The sequence below is a fragment of the Echeneis naucrates genome, chromosome 8, assembly GCF_900963305.1.
Source record: "Echeneis naucrates chromosome 8, fEcheNa1.1, whole genome shotgun sequence".
Lineage (NCBI taxonomy): Eukaryota > Metazoa > Chordata > Actinopteri > Carangiformes > Echeneidae > Echeneis > Echeneis naucrates.
The window spans coordinates 7,236,732-7,261,618 of record NC_042518.1 but is presented as its reverse complement, the minus strand read 5'-3'; the positions used below and the strand labels follow the sequence as shown (position 1 = coordinate 7,261,618).

Here is a 24,887-nt window from a genome sequence, read left to right as displayed (position 1 = left end):
GGCTACTTTTGTTTGCACACACTCTCGCACATGTAGCCAACTTGAACAAAACTCAAGTCAGTCAAAGTGGGTGTTTGTGTGTTTTGTGAGTGTTGGAGCCGGTTCCACCAGTCTTGTTATCGAAATAAACGAGATAACCGTACAGCTCGGTTCGTTGTGACAGTAAGGTGGCGATTGATTTCAATTTCCAGATCCATCCCCTGCAGTCCAGCACTCGCTGGATAAACCCCAACCTCTGTGGAGGATCTCACCCCTCCCCTCCGTGACGTCATGCGCCCAACCGGAGCTACGGCACGGAAAGAGCTGCTCTCAGCCGCACCGCTGTGGATATCTCTATGCTCGCTGCCAGGACGGCGGAGTGTGCAAAGGAGGGCGACGGAGACGGAGCGAGAGAGGGGGAGAGGCGGAGGGAACACGGTCGGCTTCAGATTAAACTGGAAAACTACCGAGCGCGCACGGCAACGCACCGAGCGGAAGGCACATCGGCGGTGCGCGGATAAACATTTCATCCACTCCCCAGTCCTCTGAGATCGGATTCAGGCGAGAATGGAGCTCCCCGCCGCCGGAGAGCACGTCTTTGCGGTGGAGGGCATCGAAAAGAAACGCATCCGCAAGGTAACTGGGGGGGGGGGCAGTTTGCAGACGCACTTCGGACGTTGAAATTATTACAACATGAATCTGGCCAATTTTATTTATTTTATGTTTTCCTCCTTCTCCACCATCACAGGGCAAGATAGAGTACCTGGTCAAGTGGCGAGGCTGGTCTCCTAAGTAAGTCTGTTTGCAGCCTTTTTCAGGTCGTTTCAATGCAACAAAATCAAACGTTGATGCTTCATAAATGACAGTGACCGAAGGCGTGCGCGCACACCGTGTGCTTCTTCGTTCAAGTGTGTGCGTGTGTGTGTGTGTGTGTGTGTGTGTGTGTAGGCTGGGGGCGCGCGGTCGGTATGTGTTTCAGTGTATCCACGGATGCCTTCACTAATTTATGCGAGGGAAGGGGGAGGCACAGCCATGTAATCCCGTTTTAATTATTTCTGCTCTGCTAGCGAATTTACGAGACAGTGGTGCTAAAATGGCCGACTGTATGTTGGTGCTGGAGGACCATTTGAAGGCACACAGCGCTAAATATTTACATATGTTATAGCCTATATGTGTATGTGTGTGTGTGTGTGTATATATATATATATATATACATATACGTATGTATGTATATACATACACACATACATACATACATACATACATACATACATACATATATATATATATATATATATATATATATGTGTGTGTGTGTGTGTGTGTGTGTACATGGATTAAATAGCTGGATGTAAATTATTTAGCGGGAATGTGAATAAGCAGTTGTTCCTGATTTAGCAAATTTATTTATGCACGTGGAAAAAATCCACTACTAATCCCATTTTTTTAGTTTTGAATTGGCCACGGTGAAGATGCGGGAATGTTTGTTGCATCATTTAGAATAAGGAAGTTTTGCCCGTGACAGTTGTTTGTCCTTCTCTGCAGATACAACACATGGGAACCGGAGGAAAACATCCTCGACCCGCGGCTGCTCGTCGCGTTTCAAAACAGGTGAGGAGAGACGTGGACTTCGGTCAAGGCCGCGCGCCTTCCAGTTCAGCAATGACCAAATATGGTCATGGGGGGAGGGGCGTACTAACTCTATCAGTGCACCCCCCCTTCCCTTGTCACTGGACCGTCTCCTGGGGAAGACCCGGAGGATGTACAAGTGACAATCCCCAAACCAGGCTAATGATAGATCGTTTATAAGCATATATGCATGAATGGAACTTCTGTTAAAAGGGATAAATTATTACTAATAATGGGCCAGTTAGAATCAAAAAGCAGTGCTGTTGATGTGGCTTAAAGACTACAATAATCTGTAGTCATATTCTTACTGATGAGTGTCATTGATATGAGAAGGCATGAGCAGGAAAGGGAGATTAGTAGCTGAGCTTCGCTGGAGGAGAGCCTGAATGTTTTTATTTGGAGTGCAGGACACGAAGCATGGCGGTGTGTTGTGGTTTCTGTGTGAGGAGGCCAAGCTGATGCCCTGATGGGGCTGTCATCACTACGACTCTGAGATCTTCAAACAGGCTGAGCTAGCCTGTGTAACTTCTGCGGGCTGTTTGCAACCCAAGAGAAAGCCAATGGACAATATTAGTTTTGACACATTAAATGAAACTGCCACCCCCTTTTTTGTCATATTATCTTACCCCAGATGTGCAATTGATAACCTGCTTTCAGTCTTGGGTCATCAGGAGACTTAATTGAGGCTATGAATTAATCATGAATACATAAATGTCAATGTCAGGGGTTGAGATGTTAATAAATACAAATGCTTCTGCCACTTTAGCCCTGCAGCATGGCCTACACACACATCTTGCCTGCCTTGCAAGACACATGAGGCCTGTGAGATATACTCTGTTTGTAGGCCTCTGGGCCCAAAGACATGATGGCTGAGGAAAGGAATTCGCATTTCTGAAAAGGCTAATTGACACATAGTACTCTCCAGCGTTTCCAGTGTACCGCTCTCATGTTCCCTTGCAGCCTGCCTGCCCGCCCGCTTGCCTCTGTGTGTGTGTGTGTTTGGCTCTGTGCTGATGGTCATGGAGTGCTGCCTTTGCACTGTGTGTGTGGATTCCTCTCTGCTCCCAGAGGATGGGGGAGGGGATCCAACAAGGGAGGCTGTAATTGCCAAATCTTCTGTGAATAGGGGTCACCCCGTTGGATGCTGTTTGAAATCGCACACATTATGGCATTAAAATGTGGACTGTTTATTGTGGCAATTTTCTGGCAGCACCGACAGTTTGAACATCTGTAGCAAGAGGCCAACAGTGGGTTGGGTTTACACAGGCCTTGTGGAGTCTGTGCAGCCGACCTTCACCCATCGCTGGTTATTTATGAGCCAATGATAAGTCAAGTCTCATATCAGGGAGCAATATTTCACAGACAGTCTCGTGCTAAGTCTAGTCAAGAATACGCCTCACTACTCCCTTGGGAAAAACTGATGCATGAAATGTTTGTTGTCAGTCTAATATTCATCCGCCTGCACTTTGAAGGCTGTAGCAGTGTAGCCATTGTGTTGCATGAGACAAACTGGTGTGCATGCATGCAACCCAGAAGTAGCCGGTTCTATAACGTTGTGTTTATCCTATTTCATCTGTACTTCACGACACCAATTAGAGTTTGAATGTAAGAAGAGGAACAGCGTACTGCAGTAGAGAGGATGTTTCAAAGACAAGGAGAGGTCCTGCCTGCTGCAGCCGTAAATACATTTCTCCAGGATAATGAGAATATGGAATGGGCTGATCACCATGGAGTGCTATGCAAATCAGGACCATAATGCTTTGCAGCAGGTCACATGAGGGCATTCATTAGTCCTCCAAATCAAAATTCCACTTTTGACCTTGAATAGGTAGAAGAAACTGAACGAAACCTCAAAATGTCAACCCTCTAATTTCCCATGCAATATAATTAGATTCTAATGTAGTAAACTGACACACTGTCTGACAAATGAGGCGATGTATGAAGAAGGTAAATATGGTGCAAGAAAATGTAATTATCTTTTTCTTTTGACAGAGAGAGGCAGGAGCAGTTGATGGGATACCGTAAACGGGGGCCAAAACCAAAACATCTTTTTTTTCAGGTAATTACTATCTTCTCATATCTGTGGAAACGTCACACCTTTCAAAGCTTTGCTCTAAGTTTGTCTCAATGAGAAGCCAAAAGGTGAAAGGGTGCTGCTGTTATTCAGGACATTATTTATACATATCTCTGAGAGAGTGAAGTGACAAAAAAAATCCTAAAAGGGGACAAGCTTCAACAGCTACTCATCATGAAACCAGGTTTGTTGCCTGAGGTTACATGAGCAATGCCTGAGTGCGCGCTTTTAATCTACATGCTCATTACTTTTGATGCTAAACAGCTTTTGTGAAAAGCACAACTACTTCAAAATGAGCTTGATATTCTTTTTTTTACCAAGTGAATCAGAATCCGTAGAATGTTTTCTTTCATTTCCCTGTTTATAAATGTTTTCCAAGACAGAAATAGGTGGCTGAAACTAACTCTCTGTTATGCTTTGACTATCTTAGCTCAGGCATTTACTGAACGCTATTCTGAGCCAAATTGGATTATATATTTTGAGAAACTCCGAGCTGATTGCTATGCAGTGTCACTCCTTAAGAGGCAAACCGCTCTGCCAGAGTCACACGTGGCCAGCAATCAGGGATAAAGCGTGACATGTCTGGTGGCACTTGTCTGACCTAAGGTCACAGCCAAAGCGTCTTGAGCGTTCCACTGCAGTGCCCCTCTGACGGCCCGAGGGGTCAGTGTATACAGGAGGAGGGGGAGGGGACAAGATGGTGGGAGGGAGATCATGAGCTGTATATTTCAGTTTCTGACAGAAATTCGGTGAACTTCAATTTTTTTTTTTTTTTTCTTTAAACATAGGGTTTTCTGTATTTTATCTGAGGGGTACTGCTGAGTCATGAAAATAGAAGTAAAATGTCTTCTGGGACTCTGGAAGAGCAATGTCAAGCCTGGAAAAAGAAATCAATGATTTGATACATGTGGCTATACCACCTATGAACCTCTTTAATTGATCTTAAGTATTTAATTTAAGTATTTGATTTTTCTTTATTTTAATGAGTGAGAGAAGATTTTGATAACCCGTGAAATGTTGAACTCTTTGTCGTTTGCTCTCTAAGGTGTCCTCCTTTGCCCGGAGATCCAGTATCCCAGCAGGTTTTGAGGAAACATGTCAGGATACCGAGAACAGCCCCAAGTCAGATCCTATCCAGGTCCAGCGCTCCCAGCCACAGCAATACCAGCTGAACAGCAAGAAGCACCATCAGTACCAGCCGAACGGCCAGGAGGTCCTGCCTGACCAGCTAACCAACAGCAAAAAGAAGTTCATCTACCAGCTAAACAGCAAGAAGCACCACCACTATGAGCCTGACCCTAATATGTTTGACACGCAAGCCTCGAGGCTCAAAGAGGTTGTCAAAGTTCAGGAATCATCCTGTAAACCACCAAACCCTGGCTGGAACTCACCACTTGCGCTGCAGCAGAAATGGGTTCGTGACAAAGACACAGGATGCTTGAACAAAGTGAAAGAATTGGCCGTTGAGGTGAGGAAACCAGCCGTCAAAGAGGCTGAGAGCGAACATGCTCTTAAACCCAATCCTAAAGATGCAATGCTGCCAAGCTCGAGTAGCAGCAAAATGAAGATAATCAAAAACAAAAACAAGAACGGACGTATTGTCATTGTCATGAGCAAATATATGGATAGTAACAAGGTTCATGGAGCAAAGGGTAAACATGGGGAGTCATCAAGTGAAGACAAACCACAAAACACCAAACCATTGGAGAATAATCCAGCACATAGAACCAAAATGGTGGAGCACCCAGAGAACGGTATCCCCAAAGAGATCTGTAACGGCAGCTCGCTCCCTGCTGCAGAGCATCCGATAAAATGTTCCCCAAAGGACAGGAACTTCTCCAAACCATCGCCAAGCACAGCAGAGGAATACAACACTGAAGTAGCTCGGGGTCAGGCTGATTTGCCAGACGATCTACCACTACAGCTGACAGCCAGCTCACCCCCGATGTCCTGGGCGGTGGATACTAACATCCCAACCCCTACAGCTGTTGACCAGATCAGGATCCCTTCCTTTCCCAACGACCGCAAGCGAAAGCTATCAGATCCTATGGAGGACAGGAATGTTTCTAAAACATACATAACCTCCAGAAGCTTCAGCGTGCCCAGCACAGTCATCACACCACCTCAGGACAAACCCATGGACCTCCAGTGTAGTGGCCGACGCCTCAACAGCACGTGCACCTATGAGGCTATGGTCGCTGGCAGCCAAGATGAGCCGATGGATCTGAGCTGCCCAAAGACTAAAAGGCAGGTGGAGCCAGAAATACAGCCAGAGTTGGTTCCTGAGCCGGAGCCCGCTGTCAGTGATTCTCCTCCTGTAACAGAGGACACACAGGAATCAACAGAGAAATCTAAAGAAGAACCTGTAGAGAAAATCTCCCCTTTTATGGGAAATATCATCATTACTGATATCACAACGAACAGTCTCACTGTCACCTTCAAGGAATATGTTTCGTTTTAAAGAACTCTTAAAAATGGGACCACCGGTGACCAATTGGTTGATCCTGTCAATATGTACACATGTAAAAACATCAGAAGTTTGTATATATGGAAATTTATAATTTATCATTCAAATTCAATATGTTTCTTATAATGTTTTATACCGTAACTCCTCTGTGATGTTGTAGCCAAGAAAGTGCCCTCGAGGATTTGAGTGAATGCATTCATGTGGATTTATTCCACAGGAAAAAAAAAAAACAACAAAAAACTGTTTATCTGTCCTACAGAGCTCAGTAGGATACCTTTGCTGTTGGTTCATACCTGTACCAAACTTATAACCTGAGATGTATGAAGGTTTATATGTATTTTGTATGAATAATATCTCTTATTTTGGTCCAATAGAAGGTAGAGAGAAACTTGAGGAGTCTATGGTGATCTAAGATCAAATTGAAAGCACTTAATACATTTTATATGTGCATCTGTGTCATGTGCCCCGATTAATGGAGATGGCTTCTTTAAGTCTTATTTCAGTGATTTTTTTTTTTTTTTCTTTTACTTCAAACACGTTCACTCACTCTGACTTGGCATATTTTACTACATGCACTGGTCATGGAAAAATTAAAGTAATGAGCCATGAGTTGCAGATTTCAAAAGCAGGCGTGCCTGAACAGAATGTAAACACTGTCCTCTTTGGCACACCAAGTATGACAACAACCCTTAAACAATAGCTCAATGGCTTTTCTTTTGCCTTTGGATTTTGTTTTTCCATTGAGATGCAGTAAAGTCGTCAATGCGTCCGTCTAGTCTGTTACCATACTGCACATTCCACATAGACAACTGTTTATGGAACAAAATCTGACTCGCTTTCTCAAAGGTCAGATCAATTAAGAAAATGGTGTCATTTATCAAACACTAGATTTTCTGTCTAGGTGACACATTGATTATTACCACAATAAGGTAGGATTTATTACCTTGTTGATCTCACATGTTGCTGGACTTACTTTAAAATATCTGCTACTCTTGTTGGTATTTTCCTTGCAATGTCGAACACATGAAATGATATTCATCTCATTTTGCTATTGAACCTCATCATGTGATCTGAAGAAGACATGTGACTGCTATGTTTTAGGAAAAGCTTCCAGGGTGATTAGTTAGTATGTTACACAGATTCAATGTGAGTTGCTGTTACATGCAATCCAGTGAGTGCAAGCTGTTAAGAATATGCTGCTGAAAATTCAAATGTCAAAGCTGTTGGCGGTAACCTACATTTGAGTCAAAATTGCCTTCTATGCACAGCAAATGCAAAACCAGTGAGAATGCTGAGAGGCTAAAATAACAAAAATGAAGAGTGCATATTTATTGACATTTAATTTGTTTTTCAAAACCGTGACAAGAAGCTGTCTGCATTAGAAGCTGCAAGTGAGTCCATAGAACAGCTTGTTCTCTCTCTTTTTTTTTCTAACTCTCTGTTGCACTTGGTTGAAAATGATTGTTATAAAATATGTTCTACCAGGAGCTGGTTGACTTATTTCTGTGGCACAGCTCATTGGATGGTATGTTTCACAATAAAGAAAGAGATTTGACCTCTGATATTTTTCTGCCTTGACACTGGGTGGGGACAAACGTGACGTTTTTTTGAGTTGATTTATTGAATTTCTGATTTATGTTTTGTTTTGTTTTGTTTTTTTTCCTGGGCTGTAGTAAAAGATTTATGTATCACTGTTTGCATCCTGCAGTTCCTCTGAAGCCCCTCTGCCCATGCAGCGGAAGAATGGAACATTAAGCACTAGAAACACTAACTTGGTTGTGAACCGTGAATAGCAAAACAGATCATGTTGCATAATCACAAACGATCCCACACAAAGGACCCTCTGTATTGCAAAACTGCACTGGATCACTTGCATTCTTAAAACTTTATTCGTGCATTATTTTTCTATTGCAGCTCAACCCCAAACAGGAATGTAAACATACAAAATGACAAGAGGAAGAAAAGGGAAGGGCATTATGTGATTGTTAGTCTGTAAAGGAAAAAGGCTTCAAGGGAGGTATGTATTTGACTGTGCAGGGGCTTAAATTATTTATATATATATATATATATATATATATATATATGTGTGTGTGTGTGTGTGTGTGTGTGTGTGTGTCTGCAATGCAGCTTTGTACAATGAGAAAGCTGTAAAAGAGGATGCAGCTCTGTGTCACCACGCCACTGTATTTCTCTCTGTTAATGACATACTGTGTCATTTTAATAGATAAGACCAGACACACAAATCTCCAGATACATATGCAAAGCTGCAAATACACATTGCACCACAGCTCACAACTTTTATGGGTGAGCCTTAAATACTAACCATTCATGACATAGTCAAATGCAGGGGGAAGGTTCCAGTCTTAAAGGCAAATCGCTGATTGCCTCAAGTTGTAGTTGTATGTTTTGACTGACAAAAAAGGCCCTGGAATGTGTGCGTAGTGCTTCTTTGGTTTAGTTGCTCTTCAAAATGTGTTCACACAAAAATGCAACAACTTCTAAAAGACGAAAAGGGAAAAAGAAACAACGAACGTTCATCTATTGAGATGATCACTGATCACTGTTTCAGTTTTGGTGCTAATTTGACTTCAGGTCTCTGCAAAATTGCAGAATAGACGGCTCTAATGAAAAAAGAATAAACACAGTCAAACAAAAGAAGCAATTCCGTAGATTTTCCATCAGTTTCACTGCAAATCTGCTCTTTAAAGTTTGATGTTTTAGTCCATTGCTAACTTGTGCTATCTAGCCCTAAAGGGCATAAATCAGCATTAGGACCACAGAAATTTACGTTCAAATCCAAATTTCGTAGGCCACTACTATGATCACTACTGGGACGACATAAAAAAACAAACAAGCGAACAAGCAAGCAAACAAACACAAACAACAGCAAAAACAAACAAACAAACAAAAATAAAACAGAAGAGTATTCCAGAACTGAAATCTGTTTAGATCTCATGGATCAAGGCTAAAATCTCAATGAATACCTCAATTTGTTTGATTCATTCTTGACCTCTTGCATTTTTCACCAACAAATGCCGGTAAGGTGGAAATGCCCCTGTTTCAATCTGCTGAGAACATAGATTTAATTCAGGTTTATCGACTTACATTCCTCCCAAAAATGTGATTTGCTTCTTTGTCATCAGAATGACTTTTTAAAAATAAAGAATAAACAATAACACACTATATAGTTTCATTCGGACCTATGACCTTGTGTTGTCCTTAAGAACAAAATAAAATATATAACAACCAGTCGATTCATTTAAACACTTTCAGAGGGGATGGTGGCAACATGACACAGCACATTTTATAACTGCATTACTGGTTATATCAGTTTCGGAATTTCAGTGCCCTTGAACACCTCACTCCGTGCAGGCTATCTCTATAGGCCTCAATTGGCTTACAACCAAGTGAGGTATGTCTGTTTGTGAGTGTGTGTGTGTGTGTGTGTGTGTTTGTGAGACAGAGTGAAAGAGGGGGGGGGGGGATCAGTCTTGCATCAGAAGGAAACTGAAACATCGTTGAGCTGGGGAACATATTTATAGACCAAGTGTGATGTTTCACATTCCCCCTTTATCATCGTTCCCCCTCAGCAGCCTGCAGCGCTGCCGCACAGGAACATTTAGAGCCGGGTGTGTGACCCTGCGGAGGCCTGAGAAAATCCACCCATCAGTCATTCAATGATTAAAAATAGAAATGGCCAAAATCTTTAGTTAATGAACCTTCGTGTTGTTCCAAAGAGCAGAGTTGTACTTTCATTTCATCAACCAGTGAATGTATTAAATAATAAGTAAAAAGAATACCGCAGAAAATAGGTCTAACCTAAAGTCCCCATGTGTGTTGGGTGAATTGTTGGTCTGTGTTGAGGTGTTCTGTGTTTGGCTGCGAAAAAAGAAAAAGAAAAGAAGAAAAAAAAAAAGATGCTCTCTAATCCAAAGCATGCTCTGAACGGCGGAGCTGCAGGTCAGAGCTGCGCGGCTTCAGTTTCTCGCCTGCGGTTTTCCAGCGACCTTCAGCATAAAATGTCGCCCGGTGTAAGTAGGACAGAGAGGAGCGGGCTGTGTGCAGCAGTTGCTCAGAAACCAGAGAGCCAATAATGTTCTCACAGAGCCAGCTCTGTTTATTCATGTACGGCTGTCGCCATTGCGGCTCCTGCAGACTCACTATTCATCGACCGACGGCCAAATATGGAGAGAACCGCAGCAGCAGCAGCAGCAGCAGCAACCTCTCAGCACGCACCAGCCTCTCTCTCTCTCTCTCTCTCTCTGTCTCTCTCTCTCTCTCTCTATCTCTCTCTCTCCAGAAACCAAGCAGGCTATAGCCATTATTGCACCATCAGGAAATGTCGGTCTACAAGCTATGACTATCAAAATGGTGGTTCATATTTCGACAGCAGCCACAACGCATCTTTTGTCCGCGGCGCGCCCGCCTTTGTCTGCTCCACAGACATTTAAACAGCAAGCAGGAGGGAAAAAACAACAACACAGAAAACACCAAACAAAACAATCAGCAGTGAGCATCCCTGAAGTTCTTTTACATGATCGAGAGGACAGACAGACGGACTGGGTGCTGCAGCACCTCTCCCCCACAGGACACACAGACTCACTGCTTCCCTGCTGATTCCAGCTAAAGCGCAAAAAAAATAAAATAAAACAAATCTGAACTGAAGATAATTACAGTTCAGTCAGACTAGCCCGTCTGCTCACCTGACAAATGTTGGATCTGGTTTATATGAGTCAACATTAATAGGGCTGGGGCTTAATTAAAGAAAATGCAATTGCAGGCATAATTTTTCAGTGATATTAAGTTTGAACTGGTGTCTCACAATGCTGAAGATTTCTGTCTTAATGCCAATTTTCTTCAAAAAGTGACTAAAAGGATGACTGTGGGAGGACGGGGCGGAATCTTTGACCTGCTTCATTCATTAAGGGAATAAACCCACAAGCCTGATCGATTTACGCTCGTTCTCATTTTAGATATCAAGAAAATCAGGGCCAGAATCTGAAAATGAAAATAGTATATTAATTCCGGCGCAGTATATATATCTATAGGTATCTATATAGATATCTATAGATATATATGAAGAAATCACTTTTCACAGTGGAATATGTTCAACTCTCGGATTGGGAGAGCGGATGCTGAATATAATCATATTATTATTTAATTTGAGCTTCATTTAGGACATTATTTAAGATATACAAATTATGGATGTGGAAAAATGCATGTAAAGCTACAGAAAACGACAGAAAAAAAGATAAATCTCCGTACTGCACCTCTATTCTCCTTATTATAGCAATTCCTAAAAGTGGTCGTTGATCTCAACTTATTCCAAATGATTACCTCAATATTATTATTATCGTTATCATTATTATTATTATCTAATCACATCATCGTTTGAAGGACAAATACAAATATATGTTCATTTGAATTCAACGCTCTCAGTCATGATATAAAAAAACAATAATTAATTTTAATATTATGTTATTTTGTATGTAACATCATATACAGAAAATTTAATGGCGTATAAATAATTTGAAGATGCTGGTCACTGAGGAATAAGGGACACGTTTTTGTCCCCCCCCCAAAAAAAAAAAAAAAAAGCTTTTATCATTATGTTCAAAGAAAGAAAATGTTTGATTTAAAAACCTTGTCCCAGTATGTTTTTTAAATGAAACGTGCAATTAACATGCTCATATACTGATGAAAGATCTTACCGTGTTTTTTGTTTCTCATAAACCAGAAAGAATTAAAAAATTAAATTGTATCTAATGATTTTGTTGCTACACAAAATGGATGAAGTCCAATAAATTTATTCTTAAACTCTCTCTCCTTTTCGTTTTCTTTTTTCAACATTTATATCTCACTTGGACTCAAATTTGATAAATCCCAAACCGCCTTTGGTCTGTCTCAGTTAAAACTGTTCGAGGACACAACAGGCGTTTGAGTGAAGGGATGAATATGTAGACGATTTTTTCCGGACCAGAATTGGTATTTGGGGCATTTAATTCGACAGCAAATTAATTCATTTTTGTGCATAATATTAGTCTGTACTTTAGATGGATTTTTTTAATATATTTTGGGAGCAGCAGAATGAGCATGTGCGGTAATAAAAAGTCAGTGTAATCCTGACGACCAACGGTCTGAAGAAATGTTTCAAACTGCCCAAGTCTTTCTCACTGCTCTCTGTCGTGATCAAACTGCGCTGGTGTGCAGGTAGACTTTATCCACCTGCATCCACCTGCACACAGTCCAGTTGCGCATAATGTTGCCTGACTGCTCATGCGTGACTTTCATTTCGGGACCTGAAGGTGAAAGCGTAAATTATTCTGTGCTGTCGTAGACTGCATTAAAGAAAATGTTTTGAATAGTCAGCATTGACCTACTGTCGGGGTTTATCTGAGGGGTAATTCACAAAAACCTTTGGAAAGTTGTAGTTGTTTTTATTTATTTATTTATTTATTTAACCTCAAGTGGGTAACACACCTCATCATTTCTGCCACAATTTTGAAAAAAACAAAACAAAACAGAGAAATATTTATTTGTTAAGACACTAGTTTGAAATGTGCTGTTGAGTTATTCGTGTTTCATATATAAAGACTCATTCACAGATGATCTGTGTAAAGGGGCTCTGACATTTTATTCAACTGCATCAGCCTTCTCTGTCGTTTGAAAGCTGGTGAAATTGAACTGGCATTGTTTCCTCCCATTCTGGACTCTGTGGACCCCCCCTCTGGGACCTCCGGGGTCCGTGGCTCCGCTCCGGGAACCTCTGGCTTCGCCCTGGTCCGCTGTGCCAGAGATTCCTGCAGAGCAGCCGGAGCAGCGGGGCTCCTCCCCCTCACTCACAGACCCGGAGCACGTAGCAACAACCGAGCCAATGTGCTCCGCCGCGATCCGTCCTACCGACTGCGGCGCCTGGCAACAGAAAAAGACGTGATGACGTCCTCCCCAGATTGCGTATTATGGGATGTGCGAAATTAAACAACCCGGAGAGGACGCTGGGGAAGCCAAAAATAATAAAAGGGGCAGAAATAAGCGGAGGTGCATGGTGAATCATGGAGCTCTCGGCCGTCGGAGAGAGCGTCTTCGCAGCCGAGTCCATCATTAAACGGCGGATCAGACGGGTACTCGCCGCTTTTTCCCCCGCTGGCTGTTTCTACACCTATTACGCAACCATTTGTTTGTTACAGCGCCGACAGAGAGAGCGACACTCTGATAACCTGAATATTTGACGGATCTCTCTTTTGCAGGGTCGTTGGGAATATCTGGTGAAATGGAAGGGTTGGTCTCAGAAGTGAGTATATAATATCCGAGCCCGGGGAAGACAGCGCTCCATCCTGGACGCTCACACAACTGCAGCCCAAAACCAGTGGCTACTCATCTTCTGGATAAATTAAAAAAAAAAAAAAAAACAATAATTTTCATCTGGTGTGTGTGCGGTCTGTCGTGGCTGTCGCGCGCCTTTTAAGGGGCTTTTAAACGTCCAGGCTTCAGCCCGCTGGGATGCGTTCAAGTCCTCCCCGTAGCTTTAGCAATGGCTGGGCTCACCATGCGTCACTGTCGGCTACGTAGTCTGTAATTGCAGCGTACGCAGAAGAATTGTTTTGATAAAAAAAAGTGTTCAACATGGTGTGTGCGCCCGTCGACGTGTGTAGGTGGGCAAACAGCTCTCGTCTCTGTTGTTGTGACACAGGTACAGCACTTGGGAGCCGGAGGAAAACATTCTGGATGCACGACTCTTCACCGCCTTCGAGGAGAGGTGAGGCTTTGACAGCGCAGCAGTAGGCCTCTGTCCGCCTTCAACGAAACGGCACCGCGCTCTCCTCACCAACAAAATATCCACAGCGATAAGACACTAGGTCCGGATTTGGATATTTTAAATCTTCACTTTTCGTAAAAGAAGTGATGGCAGGAGAGGGGGTGGTCTGTTTGGTCTGAAGTGGGTGCAAGTTGTGCGGCAGTTTTGCAAGTTGTCCGCTTTATTCTGGCACTTTTTTTTTACTTTTAAATTAAACTTCTAGTTTTACTAAAAACACTTACTGATCAATCTGATCTTAATGTCGCGTCCCGGTGACAGAGTTGGGCCATTATGTGGGGAAAAAATAAGAAGAAGAATGCGAAATTACTCTGAATAAGAAATATTTCGTTCATGTGTGGCTGATGGAGATTCTTCAAATGATTTTCTTCCTCAGAGAGCGCGAAAGGGAGCTGTTCGGACCGAAAAAGAGGGGACCCAAACCCGAGACTTTCCTCATGAAGGTGAATGGACTTTGTGATCTTCCCCCTTATCTGAGATGTGTCAGAAATTATTGAGATGATTAATCATGTCCACGTTATGACAGCTAAGTTGTTACTCATTTTGAAAGCGATGAGCTGAGTGTTCAGCTCACTTAAAGGCGAGTGGAAGAACAATTCTAACATCCTCCTCACACCTCAGAGTAGAGGTATGTGAAATCGTCACGTCACGGTGGGGCAGGGGAGATGACAAGAAAATCTGCAATTTACCACACACTTTTGGTGATTGTCAAGTTAGAGTCCTTACTCATTTTAGTAGTTTTTACGTGTCTGACTTATTTTCTCCTTCATTGCCTTGAATTATTGGAAAAAAAAAAAAAACAACAACAACTTTAGCACGAGGCCTTCAGCGTCCAGTGTAACCAAACAGCTGCCTCTCTTAAACCTTTAAATTTCCTCAGGAGGCTTCTGGGAAACCTCCTTTCATAAACCTTATTTGTTCTGTCCTCAGGCCAAAGCCAAAGCCAAAGAAAAGACGTATGAATTTAGAAGAGAGGCTCCCAGAGGGATCCAGGTTTCCTATCCCATCCCGGAGCCTGTCATAACACCGAGGGCCCGGGAGGGTTTACGCACCGTGGTTCCCACAATCTTCCCACCGAGCGCGGTCAACAGAGGAGAGAGTGTTCATGTGCGACCACCAGAGCCGGAGAGGAGGCCCAGGCCGAGTCCACCAGCAGCTCTGGCGCTGCAAGAATCTGTCGGCTTCCCCAAGAAGAGAGGACGCAAACCGAAGCTGCATTTGCTTTACGACCAAGAAGACGCCTGCAGCTCAGCAGAGCCGGACCTGAAGCGGAGCAGGTTCCTAGAGGAGCCGGTCTCACACGGTCCGACCAAAATGACCCGCCGCCCACATCACCACGGGGAGACGTCAGACCACAGCCTCCTCCAGCTGACCAAGAGGTTTCAGGAGGAGACCACGATAACACCCAAATCCAGCAGCGAGCAGAGACACTTTGGGGGGGCGGGCTTGTCTTATACCTGCGCGTTCAGTCCGGATGCGCGTAAAAACGAGCAGATGGGGCACAGGACTCATTTTCTGAGCAGGATGTCTGGGCCTCAGAGCGGGAGGCTGAAGCCCTCAGCAGAGCACCGGAGCCACCAGGTGAGACAGTGCTGTTCGCCCCGAGAACAGCCAGCTGCCGAGCCCTTCCACGATACATCACCGCGATCAGCCTCGTCCTGGACCCCCAGTTTCTCCAATCTGGACTCTGTGACCGTGACTGATGTTACCATGAACTTCTTGACAGTCACCATCAGAGAGAGCAGCACGGACAAAGGCTTCTTCAGAGATAAAAGATGAGTATGTGCGTATGTGTTTAGTTGAGAGGAGGCTGATATAAGCCCAAATAATTCTTTTAACAAGCTACTAACTAACAAGCCTACTGTAATACTATATTTTTTCTATGTAACTTTCAAAAGTGTACAAACAAATATTTAATACGCTGCTCAAAAATAATAATAATAATAAAAAAAAAGGAAACTGACATTGCAATTTTAAAGGGTATTTTTTGTTACACTCGGCATTTTAACGTAACGGCAAGCGTGATTTTTTTTTCTTTACTATTTACTATTAAACTTTGCTTCCATGTCACAATAACAGGCGCACTCAGTTATAGTCTGTTACAGTGTTTTCCAAAGTTATGAAGTCCTAAATTAACAATTAATTTAAGTTTAATTTCCTGCCATGTCTGCTTCCGTGAAGTGTCTATAATGTTCTGATTTAAACAGGAGTTTTATATGTAACTTTTTCTTTTTTCTTTTCTTTTTTTTTTACATTTATTCACGTAGACTAATGTTTTTAGGCAAACAGGACTGTGTCAAATAATCGAATTAATAAAATATTATGGATATTTGACAATAGGAAATTTAACAATTTATATTTAGAAAATAAATTATGGATGGGCTTCACAAACTATTGTTGTCTCCAAGGTTATAATCTAAGTCGTAAACAATGTAAATTTGGTTAATTAGAATATATATGTAATGTTTTATAGTTGTTTTTTTGTAATGGTCACGTTCAAAAGAAATGTCTGATCAATTCTGAGCAGGTCGTATTCATTATTTCTTAAAAAGGTACACGTGAGAGATGAAATGTGTGGAGTTAATGTTCTTTTTATATTCATTAGATTGTCCATATTTTTAGCCTAATAATAATAACAATAATAATAATAAGTTACAAACAACATTTCAAGAGAAAGAAAATATTGTGTCAGTTGTCCGAATTACAAGAAAACTACATGTTGTCATCTTCATCAACACCCGTGTGTTTACTGTAGTCGGTCAAATTACGTTGGGAAGGACTCGAGTTCGACCTTAAAGTGAGTCATGGCAGACTAACTTTATTTTCACAGCTAACTCGTTTAGTCAAAGGAAATGAAAATTATAGAATAACATCGTGACATTTGACTGCAGAAGCGTCCCCTCCACTGACCCCTTTTGTATATCTTCCCTTCCAGATGAAATGCGCCACTTTAGAATAATTTTACATCAAGTAGACCTTGAACTTTGACACTAGGCCCTGGATTATCTGCATCACCTTGCTCCCTTATGGCCTCTGAGGCTATATGAAGGATCCGGGCGGCACTGTGCCAATGAGAGGCCGCTGTCTCCTCTCAGACACAAAGCTCCCATTCATATCACTTCATTTTGTCTCTCTGGGACACATGGCCCAGTCTGACCATCCGGTTCTCCTGTGGTTCAAAGAAGTCCGTCTGGTCTAAGGCTCACTTATTGGTCAGTCTGAATGTGAGGAGTGTTAAAGGCGTGTATCTGATCCCGATTTTGTAGTTTAGTGAAAACGAAGCGCAAGCTAGTTATTGTTATTTGTCGCAAAATTACATATGAAAAAGACACTTATTGTCTATTATACTATCTGTCACCCTTCTGGGAATTTTCCAAATTAGCGGTGGCAAACGTGGTTATAGTGAAGATCTCGTTCAGACTTTAAGATTTAGTGAGGTGAGCGGTGAAGGCTTTTCCTGCAGCTGAGACAACATCTGGCCGATCTTTCCATATGAGTGTAATTTTACTCAACGACATAGCGCACCCATCATAAACCACAGGGCTTTGATGTGAAGATGCCCCGGGGGCCTGAGCTCAGTCCCGGGGAGAAGCCCCCCAGACTTCAGCTCCACAAGATGTCGCCACCAGCTAAACCTTGAAACGGTGCCAAATTCATTTTTGTTTTGTTTGTTTGTTGTTGTCGTTTTTAGTTTTTTTTTGTTTGTTTGTTTGTTTTGTTTTGTTTTGTTTGGGGGACGGGGGGGCTTGCAGGTTGAAAAGAAGAGAACCTACTCATCCTTAAAGGATTAATCGTTGATGAAAGCTGGTAAGGCATTCCAGTTTGTGTTTATGGACTTCATTAGCGGCTGTTGAATGCAGCTGTGGGTTCCTTTTGGCTCAGGAAGCCTCCAGCAGACTGCACATTTCATTTTGCCTTCCAGATGTGAGGCAACTGAGCGCTGCGCCATCCCGCCACTAGATGCAGCCCAAACACAGAGACACCCTACTTTGAAAAGCATCCACCCCTTTTATTATTTCCTATGTTTTTATTTTAACTTGGCCTTTGTGGAATATCCTCGTCAGGATTGAGTGGCTCTATTAGTCACATTGTTATGACTAATATTTATTATTATTATTATTATTATTATTATTTTATAAAGCAACCGTTTAAGAGGATTTAATATGTTGGCACAACTCAGGGAACATGATAAAGGAAATGATAAACTGCTGAGAGACCTTTAAAGTGGATGAATTAATGTGCAAACAGGCGTACTGATGTAAACAGATGGCTGGAGCCTTTCAACCTCATTGTCTCTTTAGAGAGAAAAGACAAAGACCCGCAGAGGCCAGCAGTCCCCAACAACTGGATCAGCTCTAATTAGAGACTGAGAGACAAAGTGAGAGAGAGTGTGTGTGTGTGTGTGTGTGTGTGTGTGTCTGAGAGAGAGAGAGAGAGAGAGAGAGAGAGAGAGAGAGAGTGTAGTGAAGCTGGACCACACTTGGTGCATCAGAGCGCTTCAAGCCACCAGATACCTCGCAGGTCCATCGTGTCTCTGTGCAGCCATGTGCTGTCCTCCACTTCTTTCTGCACTTTTCTCTCTGTCTGGTTGAGATGTTGCCAAGTGTGACTGTTTTGCTATATTTTCTGGCTCTTCAGTTACAGATCTGTGCAGCTGACCAGTGCAACTGGACCGGAAGGTGAGAGACGTTTCTTTTTTCTTTTTCTTTTTTCTTTTACATTTTGCTGGGCATGTTGATGCATTTTTGAACAGAGAAAAAAGGGGAAAGGAAACCGGCTGAAGAGCGTGTTGGCCATTCGAAGCAAAGGGCTTTACAATTGTTTCTTTAAGGATTTGTGTATTCTATTGACGAATTTAAGGACTTCCTTAAGAACAAAAAGTGTGGGCTGCTGTGAATTGTGAAATTCCCGTTTACTGATTAATTTAACAGCAAAGGCTTGAACGATTGAACGTCCTTATCGGTTACTTAGCTTATTAAAAAGTGAGAAAGCAGTTTACCAACATGAACAACTATTACGGATGAGTACAATGGATCGCTCATTTGATGATTTTTACACCCTAATAATCATTTGTAAGTGTATTGCAGCTGATTCTGGGACATTAGTAAATGATGTATTATAGCTTCAGTAGCAGTCAGTGAAAATGTGACATAGACTAGAAGGAGTGTTAAATTCAAACCACTCGCCTTTCCCTCCAAATCCAGCGGTTTTGCGGCTGCTGTGGACTCCAGGATTGTGCTCCAGGTGCGGCTGCGCTGTGCAGAGGGCTGGGTGAGGTGGGTCTACCCGGGCCAGGCTGTCAGGGTGGTTCTGGAGCCCAACATGTCCTCCAACCTGCGCACCACCGTCTGCATCAAGGCAGCTCCCTCCTTCCGCGGAGCCAGCGTCTTCATCGAGCGGGCCGGAGTGCTGGAGCTGCTGGAGACAGACGGCGAGCGGCCACAGCAGGTCTTCTGTTTCCGGGCGGATGGACCGCACAGACCCGCAATCTACCTCCAGGCCAGCCCGCAGACCGATGGACACTGGGGCAGACGGACGATGGGCTTCAGATATGAGCTTCTGGGGAACAGGAGTGCTGCCCCCAGCCTGGGCCTCAGCGGGCTGCAGAGTGAGTCCACATTATAATCCAGATCAAGTCTTTCATAGATGCTTCAGTGCGCCACATTTGGTACCGATGTAAAGGATTTAGTAACTAGGTCACCAAAGTGCTCTGACCACCAAGCCCAACGTCTGAGAAAGGCCTCAAGCAAACCCCAGAAAAAGATCAACTCACAGAAGGTGATCCGGGTCTGCTCCAAAAATTCAATGGCTTCCTCTGATGTTCACCCTTAGTCTTCCTCCTGCTGACAAACAAACACACACACACACACACACACACACACACACACACACACACACACACACACACACACACACTGATGAAAACCTCCTTGGTGGAGTTAGGCCAACTAATGACTTAATGATATGCAATTACATACTTTATGTCAGACTGGTACATGGTTTGTAAGCAACAAGGAATGGAAGACTTAACCGGATAACAGCATATATCACAAAATGACAAAAACAATCTTGTGCCACACGTGGTGGAGTAGAAGGGTAAAATTGTATAAAATTGAAATAAGCAAGTTGCCGAGAGTAGTTAGTAACTAGCTGGTTAATTTACAGCCAAATCTGTGCATTACAAGGTGTGAGATGTGACTGGACCATATCAAACTCTGTTTATACCTCAAGTATTACAGAAAAATCACCTTTTATAATTTTATAACTGCCTCATCATCAAAGGGAAAGGGCAGAAATCAAAAAGAGGGATTTTTCCCATCCTCACAACAAAAATGTGTTCTAAATAATGTCTTATAACTGATTTATAAGTCTTTGAAGATGCTGTATGCCATATTTAGAAAGTCGTGAGTTTTGGAAAAAGTAACAAAAGTTACACAAATTGTAATACTGCTTTTATAAAAAAAAAAAAAAAAAAAAAAATCAGCCAGTGACCATTTGCTGGCATTTCAAATTATAGATATAAGGATGTTAACTGAATAATCTTAATTTCGAGTTGAGAAAAAAAAAAAAAATCCTGGTCATTTAATTAATTTAGCCGACTGGAGCATGCAGCTGCTGGTCAGTCCAGCGTTTTGTCCGGTTGTCTGGTTTCTATCGGAGAACAAAGCAGGAGGAGGGAGAGGGGGCAGAGCAGACCTCAGGGCGGCTGGAGGGCACGGCACCAAGAGGCCTGAATTGAGACTGCAAATACTTTGCAGATTCCTCAAATGCCTCATCATTGTGCATGTGTATTTATTAGCATTTATCTATGTGTGAGGGCCCGACCAACAGTGGTGATGTCATTCTGTGTCCATAATAGACAGCTGCTGGTTCATCTTTTCTGTGTTACCAATCTGGGAGAGTGTTTGACTCCCGTAGTCTCCTGCGTTGGCATGGTGTCATTCAATTATAGCTATAATAGGAGTCAAACACAGGGTCAACACTAGAAGGGGTTTTTTGATCTGCAGGCGTTGGGGTGGGCACAAAGCAGCACACACATAGGAGCAGCATTCCTTCTCCTGAACCTTGGTTTCTTCACTCTGTGACGCGAGGAGGGACATGAATGGAGCTGATATGTATGAGACGGTTTAGGTCAGTGAAGTGCCACAGAGCGAGAAAGACAAGCAGCTATTAAACAGTGCCATTTGGGTCACGGATGGTTTGATTAACAGGGAGAAGTAGAAAAATTTAGACGCCTATGTCTTACATGCCTGTTCGGCATGATGATGTTTCCATCATTTATCATTTATTTCTCTGTGCTATCCAAAATAAATAATTGCCTCTCTCTGCTGATTGCCCACCCAGCCTCTTGTCGACCCTGCAATGATACAGAACTCCTGATGGCCATCTGCAACAGTGACTTCGGTAGGTGCCTTACTCTACTCCAACATGTGAATGTTACACAAAACACATCCAAAGAGCAAAGTTCTTACTAAAATATAGTAAAAAAGAATATATGGAAGAGATTTCCTGTACTTCCCAAATGTTGTCATATGCAACATAAAATAAATATGAACGGGAATTGGTCGGAAACAAATTCTTTCTATGATATATCACGTGTTGTACATAGTATTGGAATTCATATATTTGCATTTTACTTTTTTTTTTTTTATACATAAAATAGATATAAATCTATTTCACAGCTACATTTGTGTGTTCCTCTACAGATTTTACATACATGTCAGCAAAAATAATGTTTGAAAGAAAGTGTAGGTTAGGGGGCTCGGGGTAAGGGCTTTAAGGATGGAGATGTAAAAATGTACAATGTGTTACTGATACTTTTAAGGGAGCAAGAGGCAGCTAATTTGCTGGCTGCAGTCAGCAAAGGTCAGACAGATTGAAGGGCAGAATGGGAGCCTGTGTTAGATAAGAATCAGTAGAAACTGATCTGCATGCTTTTGTTTCAAGGAAGAGGGAAACACAAGAGCAGTACACAGGGACACACGACTGTAGGAGAAAACCATGAATCCATAAAACATGTTTTCTTTAAGGATAGTAAAGGAACTCTGCCATCTCTTTTTTCAGTGGTCCGAGGCTACATCAAGAAAGTCTCCCACAGCTCTGACAGTCAGACATCTTTGGTGGAGGTCTCTGCAGTGAAGGTGTACTGGCAGCGCAGCGGAGCGTTTGAGCGACAGGTGCCTGCAGGGACATCGCAGCCCTTTTGGCATGGACACATCCACACACTCCTACAGTGCCATGTGAGGCCTGGGGACGGAGAGTTTCTCTTCACAGGGTCAGAGCACTTTGGGGAAGCTTGGTTAGGGTGTGCCCCACGATACAAAGACTTCCTGTCTGTCTACCAGACTGCCCGGGCGGCACGTCAGAATTCCTGTGACTTCCCTCTAGACTGAGGAAGCATGTTGTTTTGCCGGCACTGAGCCCAGCAGACTTTATCCGCAGGCATTCTCACCCCTGCACTGGCACTGTGGGATTTCTGTAATGTTTTGGTGCGCCATCGAGGTGGCGTTCAGTATCACCAGCAGCGAGAAAAACACTGAACTTCTGGTGAAAAACGCATTTGCAAGAGCAGAACAGGGACAAACAGCAGGGGCCTCCTGCACTGAGGCTCAGGAAGGGCTGTAGCCTTTGTCCCGTTCCCATCACTGCCCTCAGTCCTGGGAGACTAAGAAGGGGTTGGGTTGCTGTTCCCTTTTTGTGCTTCTCGCCACATCAACAGTTGTTCACTTTGCTGGCTCTGCGTGACAGTTGCCCTCTGAACTGAGGAGGGAGGGCAGACTGAAGAGTTGCCATTTATAATCACCACTTTGTCTTTGTGAATAGGCTTGAACATATATGACTGTGGAGTCATTTTTATTCAAATGCATGTTAAAGTTTCAAATCCTCCGGGTTTTGCCTATTTATACTATGTATGAATGTATTATAGAATAAATCCTCTCCGTGCACATTTTTTTATTCAAAGGATGACTTTGAATAAAATTTAAAAATTCTGGTAATAATTAAATTTTTCTTCTACCAGCATTCAGTAGATATTTAGGTTTTTGACGCTGACTGAATATATCATCGGTCTGCCAGTAGTCTAATTGAGATTAAATGCTGTAACACCACCAAACTTCCATGAAGAATAAAAGGTGGGTTTGTTTTTTTTTAATTTAAGATAGATTTTTTGTAAGATAGGTGGAATTATTATATGTTACATTAATTAACCATCAGAATGATGTAGTTTTGACCTGCAGAATTATCAAGCACAAGTTTCCATTTACGTTTGTTTTCAAGTGAAAAATCTTCATGGAAAATAAATTTAGCTCATGTAAGTGATGATGCAGTGAACTGAGCTCACCAACAATGAATCAAAATCTCAATGAGGTCCTCTAACTCCCAAGAATGCAACAGGTGTTTTAGACCGTTGCGCTTATGTGGTTTGTTATAAGCTTGCATGAACTTGCACACCCTTTTCTCATCACATGCTGCATAATCTCCAATTTTATAAGGAGAAAAGCATTAAGACCTGAAGTGTCCTACAAGCTTGTTTCACTTCCTCTCCTTCGGCATACCTTCCTTTGCCCTGTAATCAGATTCTTATGGTAATAGGATCACCCTGCTATAAAATGAAATAGAAAATCTCCTTAGCTGGCCAAATCTCTGAGCAGACTGAATCAAACTTTTGTGTGGCCCCTACATCAGGGCCCAAGAAGATGAATGGACAGATGTGAGGCCCCAAAGCCCGGGGATCCGCCCCCTCAGCCCCTCCCAGAGGAGAGGAACAATTAATTGACTTTTAAAGTGAAAGCTTTCTGAGCCTATTCCACACTTCTCCTTGGCTGAGCACCGCTCACAAATTGGTGTGTTGAACTTTTTATGAGGACTAAATAGCTGCCAATGAAAGTGTAAATGACTCTGTGGTGAATGGGGCACACACAATGGTCCTGCAGCGACAAGGCCCCCTAGCAGACATAATGACCATTGTCACGGCTGCTGTCATCCAGAAACCCATCAGGGCTCATGAATCCGGGGACCCAGAGGAGAGCTGAGACCACACTGCTTCCACATGTTGCCTTCTTGTGGGCATATTCTTACCATAGTTTTCTCAGCATCTCTTCTCTCTTGGTGTCCTCAGCTACGAAACATCTACTTCAGGATTTCTATAGAAAAGTTTTAGGGACAAAAAAGCAACAACAAAAATAACAACAACAACACAAAAAAAAGTATTTTAGACAGATGATATTAGTGACAATGTAAAAAAAAAAAAAAAAAGTAAAAAAATCGTATTCTAATATGAAAGGCAGCCAGAGGTGTCTATGCATGAAGCACGGTTACAGGCCAAAAAAAACCACTTGGTGAATAGTGCCCCCCCAAAAAAATCAAGCTTCTAGAAACTTTTTTCATCCTTCAGAAGCGCAGTTTGAAGTCTCCTCCCTCAGTATTGTCCCAAGGGGCCACCATGTCAAATTTCCAAGCAAAATATAGCCTCTTTTCGAGCCTTTGAGACCACACAATTCTCATCTCTGGGAATTCCAGCAGGATCTCATGGGGAATGAGCCCAGGAGGGCTCAGGCGGGAGGCGCTGCATGGTACGCCCGCAGGAGTCCACCCAGACTGGGGGGTAATTGGTTTATCCCACTGCCTGCTCTGCTTTCCCATGTGGGCCACTGCTGAGGGGAGGCTCAGGGGTACAATATGGAAACAGCATGATACCCTCCACTGCCGAACAGGCATTCACTGAGCTGGCTATAGAGACTGGGGACAGGGTACCAGGAACACAAAGCTGGAGCAGAGATGTCTCCTGGCTTTGAAAAGGTTGCCATTTGGTCTCTTTTTAATGGTGAGCCGCATTTGTGGTTTAAAATGTTAAGTAATCAAATTTTAGCCAAGTTTCTTTTTTTTTTTTTTTTTTTGGGTCGTTCTCATTTTAAAAGTTAATGAGG

At 42.8% G+C, this 24,887-nt stretch overlaps 3 protein-coding genes across 3 annotated transcripts; all 3 read left to right on the top strand.

Moving 5' to 3' along the window:
• The first annotated feature begins 154 nt into the window (after positions 1-154).
• On the top strand, positions 155-7,709 carry cbx4 (chromobox homolog 4 (Pc class homolog, Drosophila)). Its single transcript, XM_029508561.1, has 5 exons — positions 155-615; positions 728-771; positions 1,525-1,590; positions 3,601-3,667; positions 4,728-7,709. The coding sequence occupies exons 1-5, from the start codon at positions 547-549 to the stop codon at positions 6,141-6,143; spliced, it is 1,662 nt and encodes a 553-aa protein (XP_029364421.1). The 5' UTR covers positions 155-546; the 3' UTR covers positions 6,144-7,709.
• A 5,320-nt stretch (positions 7,710-13,029) lies between these two features.
• On the top strand, positions 13,030-15,927 carry cbx8a (chromobox homolog 8a (Pc class homolog, Drosophila)). The gene is made up of 5 exons (XM_029508582.1): positions 13,030-13,270; positions 13,397-13,440; positions 13,840-13,905; positions 14,339-14,405; positions 14,893-15,927. Exons 1-5 carry the CDS (start codon positions 13,202-13,204, stop codon positions 15,739-15,741), a joined length of 1,095 nt encoding a protein of 364 aa, XP_029364442.1. The 5' UTR covers positions 13,030-13,201; the 3' UTR covers positions 15,742-15,927.
• Positions 15,928-18,357: 2,430 nt separating this feature from the next.
• On the top strand, positions 18,358-23,139 carry LOC115047563 (meteorin-like protein). Its single transcript, XM_029508588.1, has 4 exons — positions 18,358-18,641; positions 19,167-19,570; positions 21,307-21,366; positions 22,027-23,139. Exons 1-4 carry the CDS (start codon positions 18,556-18,558, stop codon positions 22,353-22,355), a joined length of 879 nt encoding a protein of 292 aa, XP_029364448.1. The 5' UTR covers positions 18,358-18,555; the 3' UTR covers positions 22,356-23,139.
• Positions 23,140-24,887: the final 1,748 nt, after the last annotated feature.